The following is a 23,152-nucleotide window of genomic DNA, read 5'->3' as shown; positions in this document are numbered from 1 at the left end:
GAAAAAGAGGAGGCTGAGGGGAGATTTGATTGAGGTGTATAAAATTATGAGGGGCCTAGATAGAGTGGATAGGAAGGACCTATTTCCCTCAGCAGAGAGGTCCATAACCAGGGGGCATAGATTTAAAGTAATTGGTAGAAGGATTAGAGGGGAGTTGAGGAGAACGTTTTTCACCCAGAGGGTGGTGGGGGTCTGGAACTCACTGCCTGAAAGGGTGGTAGAGACAAAAATGCACATCACATTTAAAAAGTTCTTGGATATGCATTTGAAGTGCCGTAACCTACAGGGCTACGGACCAAGAGCTGGAAAGTGGGATTAGAGTGGATGGCTCTTTTTCGGCCGGCACAGGCACGATGGGCCGAATGGCCTCCTTCTGTGCTGTAAATTTCTATGATTCTGTGTGAATATCAGGAAGGACTGGCTAGGTTCAGCTGTGGTACCCCTCCTGGTTAAATAGCCCACTAACACATGTTGCCTAGGTTGAGATGGGAATTACCTCCTGTGGCATCCTTGACACACTGGTTTACAAGAGAAATAGCCACTTGTACAAAGTATCACAATACATTTACATACCTTCTAGACCCATCTTTTGCTTCTTTACTTGTCCCATTAGCACCCCCTTTTGCCTTGCACCATCATCTCTTTGGTCCAATTGCCCTCCATCCTATCACAGACCTTTCCCTTCCACTGCACCCCCCCAGACCACAGATTTAACAAAAAATTCCCATTGATATATATTTAAAAAATATACAGACCATTCACAATTGTTATGAATGTATGTTACTACTAAAATAGCTTGACAGTATTATTACTTATTTGACCCCAAGATGCCATCACCAAGACCACCTACTTACACATCCATATCATCGCCCTGCCTCAGCTCATCTGCTGCTGAAACTCTCATCTATGCTTTTGTTATCTCTAGAATTGCCCATTCCAACGCAGTCCTGGCCGGCCTCCCATCTTCCACCCTCCAGAAACTTGTGCTCATCCAAAACTCTGCTTCCCCTATCCTAACTCACACCAAGTCCCGTTCACCCATCACCCCTGTGCTCACTGACCTACACTGGCACCCGGTCCAGCAACACCTCGATTTGAAAATTCTAATCCTGGTTTTCAAATCCCTCCATGACCTCACCCCTCCCTATCTCTGTAACCTCCTCCAGCCCCACAAACCTTCAACATCAATGTGCTCCTCCAATTCTGGCATCTTGCACATTCCTGATTTTAATTACTCCACCATTGGCAGCCATGGCTTCAGCTGCCTAGACCCTAATCTCTGGAATTCCCACCCTAAATCTCTCCTCCTTTAAGACACTCCTTAAAACCTACCTCTTTGACCAAGCTTTTGGTCACCTGTCCTAATATCTCCTCCTATTGCTCTGTCTCAAATTTTGATAATGCTCCAGTGAAGTGTCTTGGGACATTTTACTACATTAAAGATGCTATATAAATGCAAGTTCCTGTTGTTTGGAACTGCCATTGAGACCCATATATGTGGTGTCTGTGCACTATGTTAAGCTTTTGATGTTCAGATTAAAATCAAATTTTTACAGATTTTCTGCAAATTTGCCAGGGTTTTTAAAGCTCTATTTTTTTCTTTGGTTTTTGACGATAAAAATAAAAGCTGAAAAACACCCCAAAAATCCTGGGTTTTTAAATGGGCAATAAAACTGATTTCCAACGTCCTTAATGATTGGATTACCACAGTTCAGTGATATTCACTGCTCACACTATCAGCTGAAATGACACGTTCATTCATTTCTACACATTTTATTAAAGTAGGTGAAATGATCATTAGACTAAAGCGAGGTGACAGATCAGATGAATGGAGCCTGTCACTGTGAAGTTAAAGGACTAATATAGCGGTAATACGGGAACCCTAGAATGTGAAGTGATAACTATCATTTTTGGACGATAAAGCAGGCAGAAAGAGCGAGGTAGCGCTTACCTCCAGCACCAGCTCCTCATCACACTCTTCATCCATTGCCATCCGCCATTGAAGTGGATGGACACGGAGGGGGGAAATGGGGCGCTTGGTATTGTGGGAAGCGTAGTCCATCTGGGCGGCTCAGCCCCTGCGGAGCGACTCAAGGAACTACATGTCCCGTCATGCGCGCAGGCAGGCGTTGCGAGTGACGTGCACACCGTGGCAACGGGCTGCAGAGGGCGCCGCGCGAGCGAGCCCCGCACACAGCGCCCGAGAGAAAGCGGGGCAAGAGGCTGCTCGCCGATCGTGATTTAACAAAGAAAAACATTGATAATATATATTGTAAAATCCTATTACTGTGCAGTTCAAGAGCACAGATTCCGTCCCCCCCCTCTCTGTCTCGCCGGGAGGTGTTTATTTTTAATTTGAAGGGAGCTAGCGACGATGGCCGGGCAGCAGACGGGCGGCGGGGAGCGGTAGGCAGCGCCGAGTCCCCAGGATGAGCGCAGGTGAGCTGCTCGCCAGCTTTTCCGCGATGGGCTTCCTTCTGCCCGACTTTGTGCGAGTGAGATGTTGGCAATATGGCTTCGGCGGCATAAATGGAGTGAGGACGCCGTGATTTTTTTTTTGGGGGGGTGCTTCCTTGAGATGGGGGATCGGACGGACGGACCCGGCTCCAATGTTGTTTGGTGCTGTGAGTTATTTTCTCAAGTGACCGAATTGTTTTTTTTTAAAGCAAACTTTCTCCTCCCCGGGACACATATTTCAATCAATAACCACGGCGGCCCATTGTTTTTTTTTGGCCAGGGTAAAAGTTTTTTTTTAAACTCACTGCAGTCTTGTACTGTTGTTGGGTTGTTCGATCACTTTAATGCCCGAATTCAGCCGGCATCTGTTTTCCCTCGAATACATCGGGCTGTAACAGGAGAGTGATTTGCACCTTCGATATTGTCCTTCACTGAGCACACAATTTACCATCTGTCGCTTTTCCCGGGAGTTCCTTTTGGGAAAATCAGCCCTGTCCAAGTTTGTCTTTCAGCCCCTTCACCAAGCAGCCCACGAAATCCCAACCAGCATCAGCTGCACAGGTTCCTTTTGTGCCAGGGTCATGTCTACTCTCGGATCCAGCTTGTACATTGTGGCTGGATTGTGTAAGAAAAATGACATTGTCCCTTTTTTCGGTTCAAACGACCTAGATGTAATTTTTTTTAACGTTTTCTCGCAGTGATATAACGCAAAATCGGGGTCCTTTTAAGATGTACAAAATAACGCGTCATTTTTAACATTAACTTTAACACTTATTACGGCAGTCTGATCCCAAGTTAACTCGAAACTGTCAATGGATTATTTTCTCTATGCACAACTGTCAGTGTTGGTGCAAATCTCAAGAGAATTAGTATCTTAAAAAGAAACTTAATTACAAAATTGCCATTTACTGGGGTTTCCATATCCAGGATTATATAACTCAAAATTTCTTTGGCTTTGAATGACATTGTTCCTTTTGTTGATGTGTGGCATCTGGTTTGCTTTTTGAAACTGTTTAACACTATGTATTGTTAGGGAACTCTCTGTGACTTCAAATGGGCTGCACTAAAGTAGCAATTGTGTAAGTTTTGGGGAGCAGCTGTGTTTTTGGCACTTGTGATTGTCCAGCTATTAAGTGCAGAATTTCAGACGCTTCCTTCCTATTGCTGCGACCACCGGTTTAACGCCTGGTCACAGCTGACACTGAAACCCATTCTTTAGTATTGGTAAGAGCTTTGTCTATTCTCAGAGGGACAGGCCTTAATCTCACATTTCTGAAATCCCCAAAGCAGATTTAAACCAATAAAAAAGATTGGATTGAGTACTTTGTGTTACCAAAAGAAATTCACAGAAAAAGTGGGAATTTTCAACCATGCTTTATAAACTGAATAGTGTTGTTGATGGGGGGGGAAATTAAATCTGTGTCCCAGTTCTGTATTGTAAAGCATGAAATTCCTTTAGCACTCTTCTGATGGCTCAACTGGTTAAGGTAGTGTGTAGCTAAGTCATACCAGGAAGACTCAGAATTCTCTGCTTTTGGTTTCTGTTCTTTGATTACTTAGCTGATCTTAGCTAGGACAGTGGTAGGACTGTGACTAGTCAGCTCTGCACTTCTTGGTAAAGGAATGGGAAATTGGCTGGGGTTCCACCTCCTAATTTCTATCCAGCAGCCCCTGCTAGAAGTGTGTGGACAGGATTGGCCCCAGCAGTCTCATAGCTTGCCATATGTGCCTGGGCAAGGTACCAGAAAGTGACCAACACCCATGAAATCATTACCCAGTGAGGAGCCAACATCTTCAGGAGGAGGAGAAAATTGAAAAATCCTGACGGAAGGAACAGGAGGCAAATAAGCCGTGCATAAGTACAAAAAAGTTACAAAGTAACAGCTGATTAAATTTCTTTCCAGGGCAGGGAAGCAACAAGCACACCGCTAACGCTGACTTCTATGGAGAGCCAAATATATCCATATAGCTTTCTAGGCACACTTGCCCACCTTCTCACAATGTCCCTGAATGACTGTTCCTGGTAACATTTTACAACTTTTGGGTACAAGGGTTCCAACTGCTTCCCTGCCTGTTGTTGGTTCCTAATTTTTAATTGGTCTTCCCTTGCACTTGAACAACTAGTTTGAATCAATTTTGTCAATTCCCTTCATAATCTTTAAGTTTCAACTAGGCTATCATTTAGCCTCTTTTCTATAGCAAACAGCCCACTTCCTTAACATTTCTTTATAGCTTTAATTCCCTCCAAAACAATAACCTAGATGAGATCTGACCAATAATCCAGATGAGATAGACCAATAGTAAAATCTTAAATTAAAGTAGAAAATGCTGGAAATGCACAACCAGTCGGTCGGTATCTGAAAGAGTTGGAGAGGTTAATGTTTCAGGTGAGACCCTTCATCGGAATATTTAGATGTTGACTGACTTACTGTGCATTTCCAGCATTTGTACTTGTATCCGATTTGCAACACTTACATTTTTCTATTTATTTCAACAATACTCTTGTCTGATTTGTACTCTATCTGTAAGACATGGGTAGTCAATAAAGATGTGGAGAAGATAGAAGTGTTCCAGCTTTGGGATAACTAACTAGATTGGCATGTTTAAGTCTAAATGTTTGCAAATACAGTAATACATGTAAGCTGTCATTCTGTTAAGTTTCAAAACTATCTTTTCTCTTCCACTTGTCCTGCGAATACAGTATCGGTGTACAGTATCAGATTTTAACTGGTTGCTAGGAAATGATTGAGAGTGGTCTCGCTAGCTTGTTTGAAGCTATCTCTGTGGGGAAATACCTGGTCTTTGCTCATTGTCTTCCCATTGACTGTATGGCTGAGATCTCAAACTCAAATTTATCTGTAACTCCATGAATATTGCTTTGGAGTTACAATCTCCTGAGCTGCCAGTAAGTTACATATATTCAAGAATAATTTGCTATATGTGTCTTGTATATAGCAAAAAAATACATAATTGAACACATTAAATACCTGAAGTTTAAAGTTTCAGTGTAAAATAATCTTGGATGGCAAAATTTTCTTTCCATAGGGAAACAGCTTTTCAACTTATTACAGCTGGTTAGTATTCCAATCACTGCTTACATTGCAAAATCAACCACACTTGTAAATACTAAGCTTTTTTCACCTACAAACCTGTTAAACATCTGCATTTGTTAATCTTACTTTCTTTTTCCGCAGTTGTTGCTACGATGAATAGTTTTGGCTGCCGTGTAAGTTCCTGTGACCTTTGTTTACATTTTTGGACTACTACCTAAGTGCAACTGATGTTCCATGTTCATTAAACTATTTTATTGGCAGCTGGAAGTAGATAAAATACTTATGACTTAATGTGTGCTTCAATTACTTTTGTAAAATGGCCACATTTTCCTTTTGACAACTATGTAGTTGGTATTTGTAGATCAGAAAGGTGTTACTATTATAAACTCCTTCAAGGACTGTCTACTGTAGAATGCCTGCCTGCCTTTTGGTTGGCATTCTGAGTGCCAAGGATTTCATTATTGAGGTTTGGCCACATCTTAATCACTTCCTCTCGTGTATATGTCTCCTCTCTCTCAAGTGCACACTTGCACTATCTCTCTCTCGCCTGTGTACTTGCTGTTTTGTGTTCTCTCTCTCGCTCTAGTTTCCCTGCTCTCCTTCCCCCTGTTGTGTATATGTTTATCATAGAAATTTACAGCACTGAAGGAGGCCATTTGGCCTGTCGTACCTGTGCTGGCTCTTTGAAAGAACAGTCGTACTTGGTCCCATACGCCCACTTTTTGTCCGTAACCCTGTGAGTTCTTCCTCCTGAAGTACCTGCCCAACTCCCTTTTAAAATTATTGATGGAATCAGCTTCCACCGCCTCTTCAGGTCGAGCGATCCCGATCCCCACAACTCTTGAGTGAAAAAATTTCTCCTCATCTCCCCTCTCGATCTTTTGCCAATGATTTGAAATCTATGACGTCTGGTTATTGACCCATTCACTAGCTTGAAACCCTCTATTAGGTCACCTTTGAACCTTCTCTGTTCCAAGGAGTACAGTCCAAACTTTTCCAACCTCTCCTCATAACTGAAATCCCTCATCCCTGGTAACTTTCTGGTAAACCTCCTCTGTACCCTTTCCAAGGCCTTTACATCTTTCCTGAAGTGTGGGGCCCAGAATTGCCCACAATACTCCAGCTGAGGTCTAACCAGTGATTTATACATTTCTAGCATGATCTCTGCTTTTATATTCTACGCCACTATAAACCCAAGTAACCCACATGCTTTTTCAACCACCTTATCAACTTGCCCTCCATCTATCAATGATCTCTTTCCTCCCCCACCCCCCCGCCAGTCTTGCTCTCGTCCACCTGCTCTTTCAAGTGGCCATGTGCTCTGATCTATGCGTATCCTTGTCCACAGGTATACTCATTCACTTTCTCTCGCCTGTGCGCGAATGTGTTTGCTCTCTATTCTAGTCACATGCTCTGTCTCTGGTCAGCTTGCATCCTAGCTCTGTGCCTCATCCACTAGATTCATAGAATGGTTACAACACGGAAGAAGGCCGTCGAGCCCATGCCGACTCTCAGCTAGTCCCACTCCCCTGCCCTTTCCCCATAGCCCTGCAAATCTCTTTCTTTCAGATACTTATCGAACTCCCTTTTGAAAGATCAGATTGAATCTGCCTCCACCACCCTTTCAGGCAGTGCATTCCAGATCTTAACCACTCGCTGCACAAAAAAAGTTTTTCCTCATGTTGCCTTTGGGTCTTCTGCCAATCACCTTAAATCTGTGTCCTCTGGTTCTTAGATCACCTTTGGTTCACTCTGTCCTCATCCTATCTTGTCTGTGCATTTTCCTTCTCTCCTTTTGTCTCTCTTGTCTGTTTGCATTCGCTTTCTCTCTCGCTCATCTTCCATATTGTCCACTTGTGCTCTCATTGGCGGGTTGCTCACACTGCTTCTCAATCTTGTCCAATGTCCTCTTTTGCCTCCCACTTTTCCCCAATCTCATCTGTGCTCTCTTGCTCACACTTTCACTTGTGTTCTTTCCCTATCTTTCAGCTGCTCTTTGTTTCATCAACTCAATTGAGTGTGCTTCTACTCTCTCTCTCTCTCTCTCTCTCTCTCTCTCTCTCTCTCTTTCACCCACACTCTCTCTTGTGCCATATATAAAAAATATACACACTCATATCTCTTTTTTAAAGCAATGCCAAGGCTACTAGATCATATTCCAAGTTACTGTAATTGTTTCAGTAATACCGTATACACGTTGTGCTGTAACTTAATTTGTGCGGTATTCTTTTGTTTAAAATCATGTTTTTCCAAAACACCCCATATTGTCAGTTTTTGTGTCATCCAAGCTATAAAAATACAAACTCTTTCTTTTTCTTTTTGTGTGTGTCTTTTTCCTGTAGAAATTAAGAAGCCGCCAGTGGCCCCTAAACCCCGCTTTGTTTTGAGCAAGAAGCTGCCTCCTCCTCCAGTTGCACCGAAACCAGACATCGTCATTTCAGATCCTTTATCAACACACAAGGGACCAAAACCAGCATTAGCACCAAAACCAATATTGCCAAAAATTACACCAGTGGCTGAAGTGAAACCAACGCCACTGCGAAATAATAAATGCTCAGAGGGAATTAAGGGAGAATTGAGTGAAAATGTGAAGCGTCCAGCTTGCCAAGATGGTGGTGATGGAATACAAAAGGGAGGCTGTGAATTGACTCATCATTACATCATATCGAACTGCTCATGTAAAACTGAATGTGTGCATAAATACATAAATGGTGAAAATACCTGTAAAACCCAAACTGTCATTGACCAATTAGCCAAACTGGAAACTTTGGAAAATAGCAAAAAATGTGACCAAACAAAGTATTCCTCTAGGACACGGCACAGGCCAGAGACTCAGTGTGGCAAAACAGTCAACAAGTACCAGGTAATTAGCAAAATTGGTTTCCCAGAGCAGAAATTTAAAGATGTCTTAACTCAGGTTGTATCACCAAACAATTACCTTCCAAAGCAAAAAGATGCACATTGTGATGCAGATGTCAAATTGCACAGTAATGGTCGAAGTGAATTCTTCAATGTTGACCAAACTTTCCAAAATATAAGAAATTCTAAAAGGAATACAGGAGAGCCCTTTGATGATGGGGATAAAGACTATGAGGTTAAAAATGCTGCTCATCAATCAGAAGTCATGAAAAATGGGAAAAATTGCCATTCTCCTGGTACTGACCACAAAGAGAGGGTGCATAACAGTCAGCCAAAAGTTCCTTTTACAGTTGCAGAAAAGGAGAAATTGATCTTTCAGGATACTAACTCTTTACTTACTACTTCAGCATCCATTTTAGTGCCTTGCAACAAACCAGTTCCTATGCCAAAGCCAAAAAAAGCACATCTGGTTGGTCTCATCAGGCAAAACTGTATAGACAACTGTGTGGAAGATGTTGTGGAATGCAATGTGACATGCAGTGATTCTTGTTTCAAGGCTCCAGGTGGAACTGTAGATTTCAAGAAATCATTTGTTTCTATGGATGCTCACAGTGTCTCTAGGATTATCCATGAAAATTCATATCAGACTGTCAAGGTGAATAGCACATCCTTACAAGAGAATATTGCTGAGCCAAGTCAGGCAAAAGGATCTTGTAATCAAAGTGGTTTGCCCTCCATAAAGCCAGTTCTGGGCTCTGTCTCTAAAGTCAATATCTCTTCAGACTTACAAAATAAAAGTAAAATAGAACAAATAAAGAGAGAATTGGAAAGTGGCAACAGAACATTCCCGGCAGATAAAAAGGGCAGTTTTATTAGAAGTAGTTCCCTCTCTATGAGCTTGCCCAAGTACCTCAGTTTGTCATATGCTCCGAAAGTGCCTGTGTCAACCAGTGAGGCTGGTTCAGATTTTGAAAGAGTAACTAGCAGTGAAGAAATGTCCACTAAGACAGACATCTCTCCAAAGACTGTTCCAAAAAAACCACAGCGTCACAGCTTGCCTGCAGCTGTAATAGTTAAAAGGGATCTGTTAGCAGGCAATGATAAGGGTGCAAGTGGTTCAATGGAAAATGATTCAGAAGAGGGACTTGGCAGTTCATCCAGCAGAGATACTAAAACGTCCAGTAATGAGCACAAAGCAATTCGTGAGAAACCTGTATGGAAACTGCCGCATCCGATTTTGCCTTTTCTGGGGAGTCCTGGCACTGTGGCAGTAACAAGTACTTCACAAAATAACGAAGCTATTATTACAAAGCCAAGAGCTAAATCTTTGCCATCTGCTGATGCTGAAAAGCTGCAGAAGTCCCCAAAAGCGTCTTCAAAGAAAAATTCATTTAAAAAGATCCTTGGTATAAAACTCTCTGCTAAAATGAAAACTGACTTTCACAAATTTTTGACAAAAGGCAGCTATTCACTAGACAGCACACCAGCTGTACTTCCTTCTATGGAAAGTAACCAAGATGACAATCACTGCATTCCAGGGCCATTAACTGATGATCGAAAGAATAAACCTGTAAAAGCATATTCTGCGGATTCCTACCACCAAACTGCAAAGAAAGGCCACAAACTCAAAAACCTCTCTGAACTGTCAACTAACTTTCCTGCTCAGCAGGAGTCTCGTATTGAGCTGCAAAAAGAATGTCCACAGAATTCTAAAACACAGTTGACCGAACCACAGTCTCTCTCGTCGCCAAAATATGAAAACATAAGTGCAAAATTTGATTGGAAAACTTCTTCCAGTGTTGAAGACTGTGACACTATTATTTATGAGATAGAACCCTATGCAGTGTCAAGCTGCTTTCAAAAATACAGAGCAACACACAAGAACCAGTTTATCAGGTAATTATGAGAATGCTGATACATTATATACATGCATGAAACTTAATAGGTGTACAGGAGAATCTGATTATTGTAAACCTGACTCTAGTAAAACTGCTTATGGTCAAAATTTTAGTGTCTTAATTCGTTTGCAGTGTGACTGAATGGAATGACACTTCTGTTCATAATGAAATAGCTGATAATGGATAGAGAAGAAAATGACTCCCAGCCCCAGCATTTTCTGCTGACTTTTAACCACTGAACTACATAAAAGGAGCCTTTCATTGGTTCTGCCATAAAGAGAAGTGAGAACATGCCTTGTAGATTGTATAAACTAAACTGGTGCCTCAGTTTAGCACCAATGCACGGACTGAATCTTTTCTACTTCATTTACACATGCAATTAGAAATCAGTGTCATCTTGAGATCTGACGGCCAATGTAAACCCTCAGAATGTTGCATTCTGCGTTAGTCTCGGCATAAACAAAATGCCTGATCAGTTCAAAGGCTTGCGGTCATATTTTCTGTGCAACTGTCTAACACAGCAGATCCGTGCTGTTTAGTTCACTGTATATTAAAAATGTTTTCACATATACATACAATATTGCATACTTGTACATCCAGAAATATAAATTTAAATTTTGTTCCCTGAGCTGCCTTACCAGGAAACAGCAGTATAAATGGGGCAGCTCCACTAATTCTGCCAATCACAAGACATCCTGAAGCACAGCTTAATTCTGTACGATTCTATGTAAACAAGGTGTAACAAACTTGGAAAAAAACATTGATTCCATTTGTTTTTGTCAGCGTTCAGTCAGATTCTGATTTAGTGACATTTTTGTGGCAATAACAACAGGTGTTCGATTCATGACTATAGTGAGGCAGATGTGAAGGAAGCCCATTTAAACATGGAGCTGTGTGAGAGAATGAGCTGCCTTGAAATATGTCATATCTTGAGTAGCTGTGACACCGAGAGAGTGAGTCAGGTTCGATACTGAGGAATATTTCTTCTCTCAGTGAATTGTTGTCCTCTGGAACAGATGGACATGGCAGGTATGCTACCGTTTTTTAAGAAGGGACTTGACAAGACCTTACGGCGGCGGACATTGGTATATTTGGGAGGGATGTGGTTATGGGAGGAAGGGCATCATGGTAAACATTTTGCTTGATTATGGACTCCCACGGGAACTTCCCAAAGTTTACCGTGAAATTGCCCATAGATTATTTTCAGCTCCCTCCATTACCATCGGTTGGGGAGGGAGATGCATGAGGTTGCATCATTTAACCAATAGAGTCAGCATTGAAGGGCCTGATTGTTTTAGTTACCCTATTCTTCATATGTTTGTGACTTAAAAGATCCCTAATAAAAGATTAAGGGAAGATTTAATATAGGTGTTCAAAATGATATGGGGATTTGATAGAGTAATTAAGGAGAAACGGTTTCCACTGGCAGGCGGATCAGTAACCAGGGGACAGAGATTTAAGATAATTGGCAAAAGAACCATAGAGGAGATGAGGGGACATTTTTTTACGCAGCGACTTGTTATGATCTGCATTGTACGGCCTGAAAGAGTGGTAGAGGCAGATTCAGTAGTAACTTTCAAAAGGGAATTGGATAAATACTGGAAAAGGAAAAATTGCAGGGCTCTGGGGAAAGAGCAGGAGAGTGGGACTAATTGGAGAGCTCGTTCAAAGAGCCGGCACAGGCACGATGGGCCGAATGGCCGCCTCCTGTGCTGTATTATTCTATGATTCTATGAATAAGATTTCACTGAAAACATCTTTTGGTGCATTCAGGCTTGTGTGTTAGCTTGCCTTGATGGTAGCACTCAAGCCTCTGCATCAGAAGAATTCAGACTGCACTGCAGGACACGAGCATATTATCGAAGCTAACAACTCTGCACGAGCGAGGGAACGCTGCATTGTAGATCTAACTGTGCGCAAATGGCTGCCGTGTGCCTATATAACAAGTCACAGCACTTCAAAGTAATTAAATGTTTTTGAAGTCCTTTGAGATGTTTCTGAGCTGCCATCTCCTACGTATGCTATCATGTTTAATTGGTACTATTATTGCTTTGAGTCAAATGATTTTCGGTTAAGACCAATCAAAATGCAAAACTCTATTTTTAGTGCTGTCATTATGTTTCCTATTGAGCAACAAAATGCATGAATGTACAAATATTCGTTGAGAATGTGTTTTATCATGAGTGATTCGCAACAACACAATTTTGCCAGTTTACATGCACATTTTCATTAACTTTATCCAACAACCGTTAACCGACCAACACCATCAGAAAATAAATTAACTAGTCATTTATTTCATTGCTATTTGTGGAATCTACCATGCACAGAACATTAATTTCGGCTAACAATTCAGTGCAGTACTAAGCGAGCATTGCATTGTTCACCATACCACCTGTCTGTTCCAGTGTTCCAGATAAAAGTTAAAGATTCTGTGGCACTATTCAAAAATTAGCAAAGCCTTCTCGTAGTGTCCTGGCCAACATTCCTCATCAACCAATACCACCAAAAATAGATTCACTTGTTTATGGGAACGTGTGTGTATAGTGACTGCCATATTCACCTACTCCGAGGTGACTGCACTTAAAGTAATACGTTGAATGTAAATAATTTATCATAAAGCCTGAGGCTAATGATTGCTCAAGTTTATTTGCAGAAGTGATTCATGGAATACATTTATATCTTTTAATACTTTAATACTAGTTCATTTATTTGTTTGAGTTGTGATAAAGCAAAAAGTTTCCTTTTTCTCACTTTCTTTTTCTTTCCGTCACCGAACTCCATCTTCCTCACAGACTAAAAATAATGGTACAACAAAATAATTTAACCGGTTTAGTGACATTCTATGGTTTCTGCCACTACAAATTGGTATAATTTACCATTCGTCAGTCTGAGACAATTGATCAACCCTGTTTATTTGCTGAAATTTGTTTTAATTTAGTAATTCATGGAATATATTTTTTGTCTTTTAATACTTTTTTCTTCAGTTTACTTTGTAGATTTCAGACTAAGAAGTATATCTTAGGCAACTGGTATATGAAAGAAAATGTACACATTTTGTACACAGCAAATCACTTTTCATCGCAATTTATTTGCAGGATTCTACTGTCCGAACACATTTGTTGAATTGGGTCTCCAATTAGACTGGCTCTTGCTAAAGGAATAAAGAAAATTTACAATAAAAATGTTAAATTGCATCCTGTATGTACATTTAAGTGTTGAACTTGAAGTTTGGGCAGGATAATTAGAATCATGATATCTGGCACAAACATTTAAACAAGGTGAAGAATGTGTCGGAACAGGTTCTCATACTTTCAGCGCACTGACCTAAATGTCAATGTTTACGCTTTGTACATATTGGGCCAGAAATTCGGGTCGAAGGCTTCCCGTGGGCGCAAGCCCCTGACCTGCACTTACATAGCGCGCCTGCCGTTGTGCTGTGGGGCCGCGTGGGATTCCGATCCTGGGCCTCCTCCAGCTGCCGGTGTGCAGTGCTCGCGTATCCCAGCGGCGAAGGTAGTTCGCCACGTCCCCTGGGATCACGTGGGCCACGGGGAGCCAATCGGAGCAAGGAATCTCCATTCATAGGTTTGACAGGAACCTGTCAAACCTATGAATAAAGATCGGCCCCAAAACCTAAGTATAACTTCAAATACAATATTTTTAAATCACATTTTTAAAATAACTATTAAATTACATAAATTAACTATTTTAAACAAAAATTTTAATTTTTGAAAAAATTAATTAAAGTTTTTAACGGGGTTAAAAATAAACTTGCGTTTCTTTAAAGTATTTTAAAATGATAAACCTGTGGAAAAAATGTTTTAATTTTACTTAATTAACCTCTTACCTTGTTAAAAGCAGGCCTTGCGACTGCTTTTTTCACGCACAGCTGCTAGGGACTTACCCGCACGGAGAAACCTGTATATAAAAAAAAAAAATTGGATGTTCCAGGTCTACGAGCTGCCTCTCCGGCGCACACGTTTGACCTCCAAACCCCTTCCTTCAAGGGAACGGAAGTTCCGGTTTCCAGCACATGCGCAGTGCATGCACGAAACCGGCACTTTCGTTGGCCCTACGTGTGAGTACACAGCGTGTACTCACCCGTGGGGACCTGAATTTCTGGCCATTACGTCTTGTGAACTGTAACCTGAGCAGATGAGCAAACTGAGATAGTGGCCTAGAAATTGGCCTGAGGCGCCCAAGCGGCGCAAAGTTCGCCTGGGCGCTGGAATTTGCGCCGCGATCGCCGCAAATTCAGTTGAAGTGCCCCTAGAGGGAGACGGGGCGCGGCTCGAGGCCCTCCGCGTCCCTCTTAGGGCGCTGAAAGTGAATTTCGCAGCGCTACGTGCCGCAGCGCCACATGCTGCGGCACGGCACGGCACGCTGCGGTACTGCAGGCCTTCCTCCCACTGTTAAGGGGGAGGGGCCTGCAACAGCGCGAGTGCCGGCAAAAGAGTCCGGCACCGAGGAGAAGTGCCGGGCTCTCGGGAAACAGCCGGCAATGCCGCTGGGGGGGTCCAGGAGGCCGGGGACGGCACAGTAAGGCCCCGTGCTACCAAATATCGTGAATGGGGCGCTGCGCACACCGATGATGTCATCGGTGGCGGCGCAGCGCAAATGTCTAACGCCACCATTAGCGCCCCTGCTGACTATCGCGGGAGGTGCAGCCACTGACTGCCTCTTTAGGCGCTAAGAGGTGGTGCTACTCACCCAATTTTTCCCCCAGTGTCTTTAAAGAACATCTTATTTCAAATATTTTAAAAGCACAGTAGGTGCATATTCCTATTGTTTTCACTAACTTTATGTTAGTTGCAACTAAACCATTTAAAGATGCTGTTAGGAATTGTAAAAAAAATGTTGGTAATACCAGAATGTCAATTCTTTCAGTGTCTAAATTGGTAGATAATGACAGAGAGACCTGGGGGTTCATGTACACAAATCTTTGAAGGTGGCAGGAAAAGTTGATAAAAGCTGTTAAAAAAACATACGGGATCCTGGACTTTATAAATAGAGGCAGAGAGTAAAGCAAGGAAGTTATGCTAAACCTTTATAAATTCAGCTGGAGTATTGTATCCAATTCTGGGCACCACACTTTAGGAAAGATGTCAAGGCTTTGGAGAGGGTGCAGAGGAGATTTACTGGAATGGTACAAGGGATTAGGGACTTCAGTTATGTGGAGAGACTAGAGCAACTGGGATTGTTCTCCTTAGAGCAGAGAAGGTTATAAAGAGAGATTTAAATGAGGTGTTCAAAATTATGAAGGGTTTTGATAGAGTAGATGGGGAGAAACTGTTATCACTGGCAGGGGGGTCGATATCCAGAGGACACAGATTTAAAATAATTGTCAGAAGAACCAGAGGGGTGATAAGAAGACATTTTTTTTACGCAGCAAGTTGTTGTTATCTGAAATGCACTACCTGAAAGGGTGGTGGAAGCAGATTCAAACAATTGGATAGCTCTTTCAAAGAGTCGGCACAGTCATGATCGGCCAAATGGCCGCCTCCTTTACTATAAGGTTCTATGATTCTGTATCTTCATATTAGTGATTCTGCCCCTTATAGCTTCTAAAGATTGCAGAATTGTGTTCTAACCACTGCTTCAAGGTGTAAAAATTAAGTTGTAATTGTATGGAATTTCTTATAGAAAACAAACATTGGATTCAACACAAAATTGGAGCTCAGTTTGCCACTCAAATTGGACCAAATTAGTTACCATTGAGAGACCATAGTCTCTCCACATAACTGAAGTCCCTAATCCCTTGTACCATTCTCGTAAACCTCCTCTGTACCCTGGCCTTGACATCTTTCCTAAAGTGTGCTGCCCAGGATTGGATACAATACTCCGAGATCTGTCCCAGGCTTTATGTTGGTTTAATATAACAGGAGCCACAGTGTCACTGAATTCTGCCACTCCATCACCTCAAATGGAAATCATGCAGGTGCACTCAACATCTGGTGAACAAATATACATTTGAAAGGGAAAGTATGATTATTAAGCTGCTCAGTGATCTACACAGGATAGCTCCATTTAGCCTGCTCTTGTGGATTGCATTGCTGAGCTTGAATTATGGAGCTATTCTTAAACACCAACAACCTGGCATATTTGCCCAGTAGGAATGATGAGCAGTGCTGTACTGCCAAAGTTCAGATCAAGTCTGAAATTTGGGGGGAAAATGTGCTGCTTATCAGGAATTTGGATATTAGTGTTGTATATTGTGGATTTGACTGTTTCGATATTGAATACTTTCTTTTTTGCAAATGTTCTCATTCCACTCTCCCAAAGGTACTTACTCTGTATGGGGTACAGTTCCAGGGGTGTCATCAGCCCTTTGCAGCTTGACCAAGTTTAAGCCAAGATGGTGAGTTTTGGCAGGCTATCTGACCATATAGGTACCACAGTCAAGCCTGATCCTTAAATTGCAGCATGGAAGGAGGCCATTTGGCCCATCATGCCTTTTCTGATGCCCTTTCTCTTGTATCCTTTTTATATTATACCTTTACAAATATTTGCCCAATTCCCTTTTAAATCACGCTGTGACTGCCTCAGTAGCCACTTGTGGTAAAGCATTCCATGTCCTAATTACCCTCTGTATGAAAATGTTTTTTGAACTTTTCCTTTTTTATGATTATCCTGAGTCTGTGCCTCGAGTTACTGATTCACCAATCAGTGGAACAGTCTTGTACTATTTACTTTCACAAAACCTCTGAGATCCCTCTTAACCTTCTGACCCTTCTGTTTCAATTAAAGAGGCCCAATTTTTCAAACATTTCTTCGTAACTATAATCTCTCATTCCTGTTACGATGCGAGTGAATCTATACTGTCCACTTCCCATGGCTCAGATATTCTTCCTATAAACCTCAACTACCTAGCCTTTGGTCGTCCATTTGCCAGAATATTTCTGCAGCGTCAATCTGCTTAACAATTCCCTCATGTCCACCTTTAATGGCCTTGTCTGCAGCAAACTCTTGCTGTCTCCCATCCCGGTTGATCCCCCTGGTATGGCCCCCATCTTTGCTCCATCAAATTAAAGGCATGCAGACTTGAGCATAAATGGTGCACAACTGGTTTGAACATCCATCACCAGATCTGGCGGACCACAAGTGCTATTGGGCTGCACTGTCCTTTGCCAAAACCGCACTCTACTCTTGGATCGTCCTGGAGAGCAGAGATAACTCCTGGCTTTTTTCCACTATCAACCATCTCCTTAAACCCTTCACCCCTATCCTCTCCATCCTCACCTCCAACAAGTGCGAGGATCTTATGGACTTCTTTATCACTAAGATTGAGACATCTGTTCAGCTATCTGCTGCTTCAACGCGAACCCGCCCCCCCAGACCATTGTCATCAACCCCTCATCAAAAAGAACAAAATATATTGCAATGAATTAATTATTTTCTGACGTGTAGTCTGTGTAGGCAAATATGGCAGCCAGTTGTGCACAGCAAGGTCCCACAAATGAAAAATCAGATGAACAACCATTTAATTTGTTTTTTGGTGCTGGTAATTGAGTAAGAATGGTTGCCCGTGACACCAGCAGAGCTTCCTTTTTCCTGTTTGAGTAGTGTTCTGGGATCTGAACAGGCAGATGGTTTGGTATCTTATCTGAAAGACATTGCTCCCTCAGTACTGTATCTCCTATTTTTTGCAAATGCCCTTGTGAGCCCATCCAATCTTTTTGAAGGCGGACTGAGACACTTGGTTAGATGAGGCTGGATTTAAATAGTTAAGTTGCTTTATTTCACAGACAGCAAGTGAACATAGAGTAACAGTCAAAGCAAATTGCTCTTACTTAGTTCAATCTCACTTCTCTCCCTGATAGCATGGGGGTAAAATAATAAACCTTATGCACTATCCCTTTCATAGATTGGCTTATTTGTTTTTTGATTGGGCCAAGGCTGTATCTTTGTGGGGACTCCAGAGGTGATGGTGTGGGGATGGGAAGAGAAGTCATTGCTGGTGATGCATTGGCTACCATTGGATAGATAAGACTGGAACTAAGCAAGGGCGGTCCCATCGGGAAACACTAACCACTTGTTTTGGTATTGTCTTCCTATCAGACGACTTCCAACTGCAAAAACTGACCACCTGCAAATGTAACTTCCAGTTTCAGACCAGGTGTGACTCTCAGACTTTTGTTCAAAACCTGCTTGCCTGCCCGTTGTCCCTTTTCTTCCTCTGCTAATTCTGGCCTTAGGGAGCAGAGGGATTCAGCAGGCCTGTCAAACCAAACTGACTACCCCCTCTCGAGGGTATATCCTCTGCAGCCGCCTCATGCCGTGCCCACGTACATAAAATCCTCGTCACCACAATAGGTATGAATATTTGTTTGGCCACCTCAGAAGGTGACAAATTGCTTAATGTCCCTAGTCATCCTCACTATATGCCTGGGATGAGATAATAGGTCCTCATATCAGTTTGATATAGACTGTTGATTATGACCTCTCCCAAACTTGGCTCATTTGGTTTTAATATACATTGTCCAATGCCTGCAGCCAGTGATTCTTCTTTTTAAACCTTTGCAAATTCACTTAAAAAAAAACCCTTAAACATAACTCAATCTCAAAATCCTTTCCGTGAAGGAAATTGTCCCAAGGCGCTTCACAGAGACACTAGGAAAAACAGACGCTGAGCCAAAGAAAGAGATTATAGAGTCAGAGATTTACAGGACAGAAAGAGGCCCTTCGGCCCATCGTGTCTGTGCCGGCCATCAAGCCCTGTCTATTCTAATCCCATTTCCCAGCACTTGGTCCGTAGCCTTGTATGCTATGACGTTTCAAGTGCTGATCCAAATGCTTCTTGAATGTTGTGAGGGTTCCTGCCTCTACCACCCTTTCAGGCAGTGAGTTCCAGATTCCAACCATCCTCTGGGTGAAAAAGATTTTCTTCAAATTCCCTCTAAACCTCCTGCCCCTTGCCTTGAAACTATGCCCCCTGGTTAATGACCCCTCTACTAAGGGGAAAAGTTCCTTTCTATTTACGCCCCTCATAATTTTGTACACTTCAATCAGGTCCCCCCTCAGCCTTCTCTGCTCTAAGGAAAACAACCCCAGCCTGTCCAGTCTTTCTCCATAGCTGAAGCGCTCCAGCCCAGGTAACATCCTGGTGAATCTCCTCTGCACCCTCTCCAAAGCAATCACATCCTTCCTATAGTGTGGCGACCAGAACTGCACACAGTATTCCAGCTGTGGCCTTACCAGCGTTTTGTACAACTCCATCATAACCTCCCTGCTCTTGCCTTCATTAGCCGAGGCATAGAATATAAGTATCCCATATGCCTTTTTAACCACCTTATCTACCTGTCCTCCTGCCTTCAGGGATCTATGTACATGCCCACCAAGGTCTCTCTGGTCCTCTGTCTTTCCTAGGGTCCTACCATTCATTGTGTATTCCCTTGCCTTGTTAGTCCTCCCAAAATGCATCACCTCACACTTTTCAGGGTTAAATTCCATTTGCCACTGTTCTGCCCATCTAACAATCCTGTCTATATCGTCCTGTAGCCTGAGGCTTCCCTCCTCGCTATTTACCACTCCACCAATTTTCGTGTCATCTGCGAACTTACTGATCATACCTCCCACATTCATATCTAAATCATTAATGTACACTACAAACAGCAAAGGACCCAGCACCGATCCCTGCGGTACACCACTGGACACAGGCTTCCAGTCACAAAAACAACCTTCGACCACCACCCTCTGCTTCCTGCCACTAAGCCAAATTTGGATCCAATGTGGCAAATTGCCCTGGATCCCATGGGCTCTTACCTTCTTGACCAGTCTCCCATGTGGGACTTTGTCAAAAGCCTTACTGAAGTCCATGTAGACTACATCAACTGCACTACCCTCATCCACACACCTAGTCACCCCCTTGCAAAATTCAATCAAATTGGTCAGACATGATCTCCCCCTGACAAAACCATGCTGACTATCCCTGATTAATCCCTGCCTCTCCAAGTGGAGACTAATTCTGTCCCTCAGAATTTTTTCCAATAATTTCCCTTCCACTGATGTTAGGCTCACTGGCCTGTAATTCCCTGGTTTATCCCTACTACCCTTCTTGAACAATGGTACTACATTAGCTGTTCTACAGTCCTCTGGCACCTCCTCTGTGGCCAGAGAGGTTCTGAAAATTTGCGTCAGAGCCCCTGCAATCTCCTCCCTTGCCTCACACAGCAGCCTGGGATACATCCCGTCAGGGCCTGGGGATTTATCCACTTTTAAGCCTGCTGAAACCGCTAGTACCTCCTCCCTCTCAATACTAATTTGTTCAAGTATATCACAATCCCCTTGCCTGATTTCTATGCCTACATCGTCCTTCTCCATAGTCAACACAGATGCAAAATATTCATTTAAAACCTCACCTACATCTTCTAGCTCTACACACAGATTGCCACTTTGGTCCCTAATGGGCCCTACTCTTTCCCTGGTTATCCTCTTGCCCTTAATATACTTATAAAACACCTTGGGATTTTCCTTTTATTTTGCCCGCCAGTGTTTTTTCATGCCCACTCTTCGCGCTCCTAATTTCTTTGTTAAGTACCCCCCTGCACTTTCTATACTCCTCTCGGGCTTCCACTGTTTTTAGTCCTTTGTATCTGCCAAAAGCCTCCCTTTTTTTCCTAATCCATTCTTGTATATCCCTTGACATCCAGGGTTCCCTGGGCTTGTTGGTCCCACCCTTGACCTTTACGGGAACATGTTGGCGTTGTACTCTCTCTCTCTCTCTCTCTCTCTTTCCTTTCTGAAAGACTCCCACTGCTCTGATGTGGATTTTCCTACAAGTAGCTGATCCCAATCCACTTTGGCCAGATCCTACCTTATATTAATATCGGCCTTCCCCCAATTTAGAACCTTTATTTCCGCTCCATCTTTGTCCTTTTCCATGACTACCTTAAATCTCACCGAATTATGGTCACTGTCACCAAAATGCTCTCCTACTGACACTTCCACCACTGGCCTGGCTACATTCCCTAGAATTAGGTCCCGTAGTGCCCCCTCTCTTGTAGGACTTTCTACATGCTGGCTCAAAAAGCTCTCCTGGATGCACTTTAAGAATTTCGCACCCTTTAAGCCTTTCACACTCTGACTATCCCAGTTAATATTGGGGAAGTTGAAATCACCTACTATTATTACCCTATTATTTCTACACTTCTCTGAGATTTGCCTACATATCTGTTCCACTATCTCCCCCTGACTGTTTGGGGGTCTATAGTACACTCCCAGCAAAGTGCTTGCCCCCTTTTTTTAAGTTCTACCCATATGGCTTCATTAGAGGAACCTGCTAAGATATCATCCCTCCTTACAGCAGTAATTGACTCCTTGATTAATATTGCAACACCCCCTCCTCTTTTACACCCACCTCTCTCACCTGAAGATTCTATACCCCAGAATATTGAGCTGCCCTTCCCTCAACCATGTCTCTGTGATAGCAACAATATCATACTCCCATGTGTTCATCAATACCTTCAATTCACCTGTCTTACTCGCAAGACTCCTTGCATTAAATTAAATGCCATCCAGCCTTGCCATACTCCCTTGTGCCGTTACATATTTGCTCTGCCTTCCAGGCTGACTTGTTTTTTCCTCTATATTTGGCTGTGCATCACCCCCTACTATAGCTCCACTCCGTATCCCATCCCCCTGCCAAGTTAGTTTAAACCGCCCCCCCGCGCCCCCCCTCAACAGTACTAGCAAACCTCCCCGCAAGGATGTTCGTCCCGTTCCGGTTCGGGTGCAACCCGTCCGACTTGTACAGGTCCCACCTTCCCCAGAAGCAGACCCAGTGATCCAGGAAACTAAAGCCCTCCCTCCTGCACCAACTCTTTAGCCACGCATTCACCTGCTCTATCCTCCTATCCCTATACTCACCAGCACGTGGCACCGGGAGTAATCCAGAGATTACAACCTTTGAGCTCCTGCTTTTTAACCTGCTACCTAGCTCCCTAAATTCTTGTTGCAGGACCTCATCCCTCTTTCTACCCATGTCGTTGGTACCAATGTGAACCACGACCTCTGACTGTTCACCCACCCCCTTCAGAATGCCATGCAGCCGTTCAGTGACAGCCTTGACCCTGGCACCAGGGAGGCAACATACCATCCTGGAGTCATGTCTGCGGCCACGGAAACGCCTCTGTTCCCCTTACGATAGAATCCCCCATTACTATTGCTCTCCCACTCTTTTTCCTCCCCTCCTGTGCCGTTGAGCCACTCGTAGTGCCACGGACTTGGCTATTGCTGCATTCCCCAGAGAAACCATCTGCTCCATCAGTATCCAAAACGGAAAATCTGTTGGAGAGGGAGATGGACCCAGGGAACTCCTGCACTACCTTTCTAGTTCTTTTACTCTGTTTGGCATTCACCCATTTCCTGTCTGCCTGTGCCCTCTTTGCCTACGGTGTGACCACCTCGTTAAACGTGCTATCCATGAAGATCTCAGCTTCGCGGATGCTCCACAGTGACTCCAGCCGCAGCTCCAGCTCCGAAACGCGGATTTCGAGTAGATGCAGCTGGAGACACTTCCTGCACATGTGTTTGCCCAGGACACCTAACGTGTCCCTGACTTTCCAGATAGATTAGCAGGGGGTAACCAAAAACTTCATCAAATAGGTAGCCTGTAAGAAGTGTCTTAAAGGTTGGTGAGGCAGAAGGCTATAGGGAGGGAATCCTAGAGTATGTGGCATAGGCAGTTGAAGGCAGGGGCAGAAAGGGGAAGTGCAGTAGTGGCCAGAATCGGAGTCTGGGAGAGATTGTAGGGCTGGTAGATGATAGGGAGGGACGAGACCCTGGAGAGATTTAAACACAAGGATGCACATTTTAAATTTGATGTGTTATGGGGAACTGGAAGCCACTGTAGGTCAGCAAGGAGTGGGGTGATGGTCAAGCATGACT

At 43.2% G+C, this 23,152-nt stretch overlaps 2 protein-coding genes across 2 annotated transcripts in view; one reads left to right on the top strand and one right to left on the bottom strand.

The window, feature by feature from the left end:
* The window catches only part of vezt (vezatin, adherens junctions transmembrane protein), a 64,311-nt gene extending 62,251 nt beyond the window's left edge, over nt 1–2,060 (bottom strand). Inside the window, exon 1 of the mRNA XM_086009875.1 lies at nt 1,952–2,060. Within this exon, the coding sequence (XP_085866001.1) occupies nt 1,952–1,993 (42 nt within the window). The 5' untranslated portion in view covers nt 1,994–2,060. The remainder of the gene's footprint in view (nt 1–1,951) is intronic.
* fgd6 (FYVE, RhoGEF and PH domain containing 6) overlaps nt 1,984–23,152 on the top strand; it is a 114,814-nt gene continuing 93,645 nt past the window's right edge. The window contains 2 exon segments of the mRNA XM_086009874.1: nt 1,984–2,439; nt 7,853–10,265. Coding sequence (XP_085866000.1) covers nt 2,430–2,439; nt 7,853–10,265 — 2,423 coding nt within the window. The 5' untranslated portion in view covers nt 1,984–2,429.

Source organism: Somniosus microcephalus, chromosome 17, assembly GCF_052327205.1.
Source record: "Somniosus microcephalus isolate GS21.2 chromosome 17, FLI_Smic_1.0, whole genome shotgun sequence".
Lineage (NCBI taxonomy): Eukaryota > Metazoa > Chordata > Chondrichthyes > Squaliformes > Somniosidae > Somniosus > Somniosus microcephalus.
This window is presented reverse-complemented; position numbering and strand designations above follow the sequence as displayed.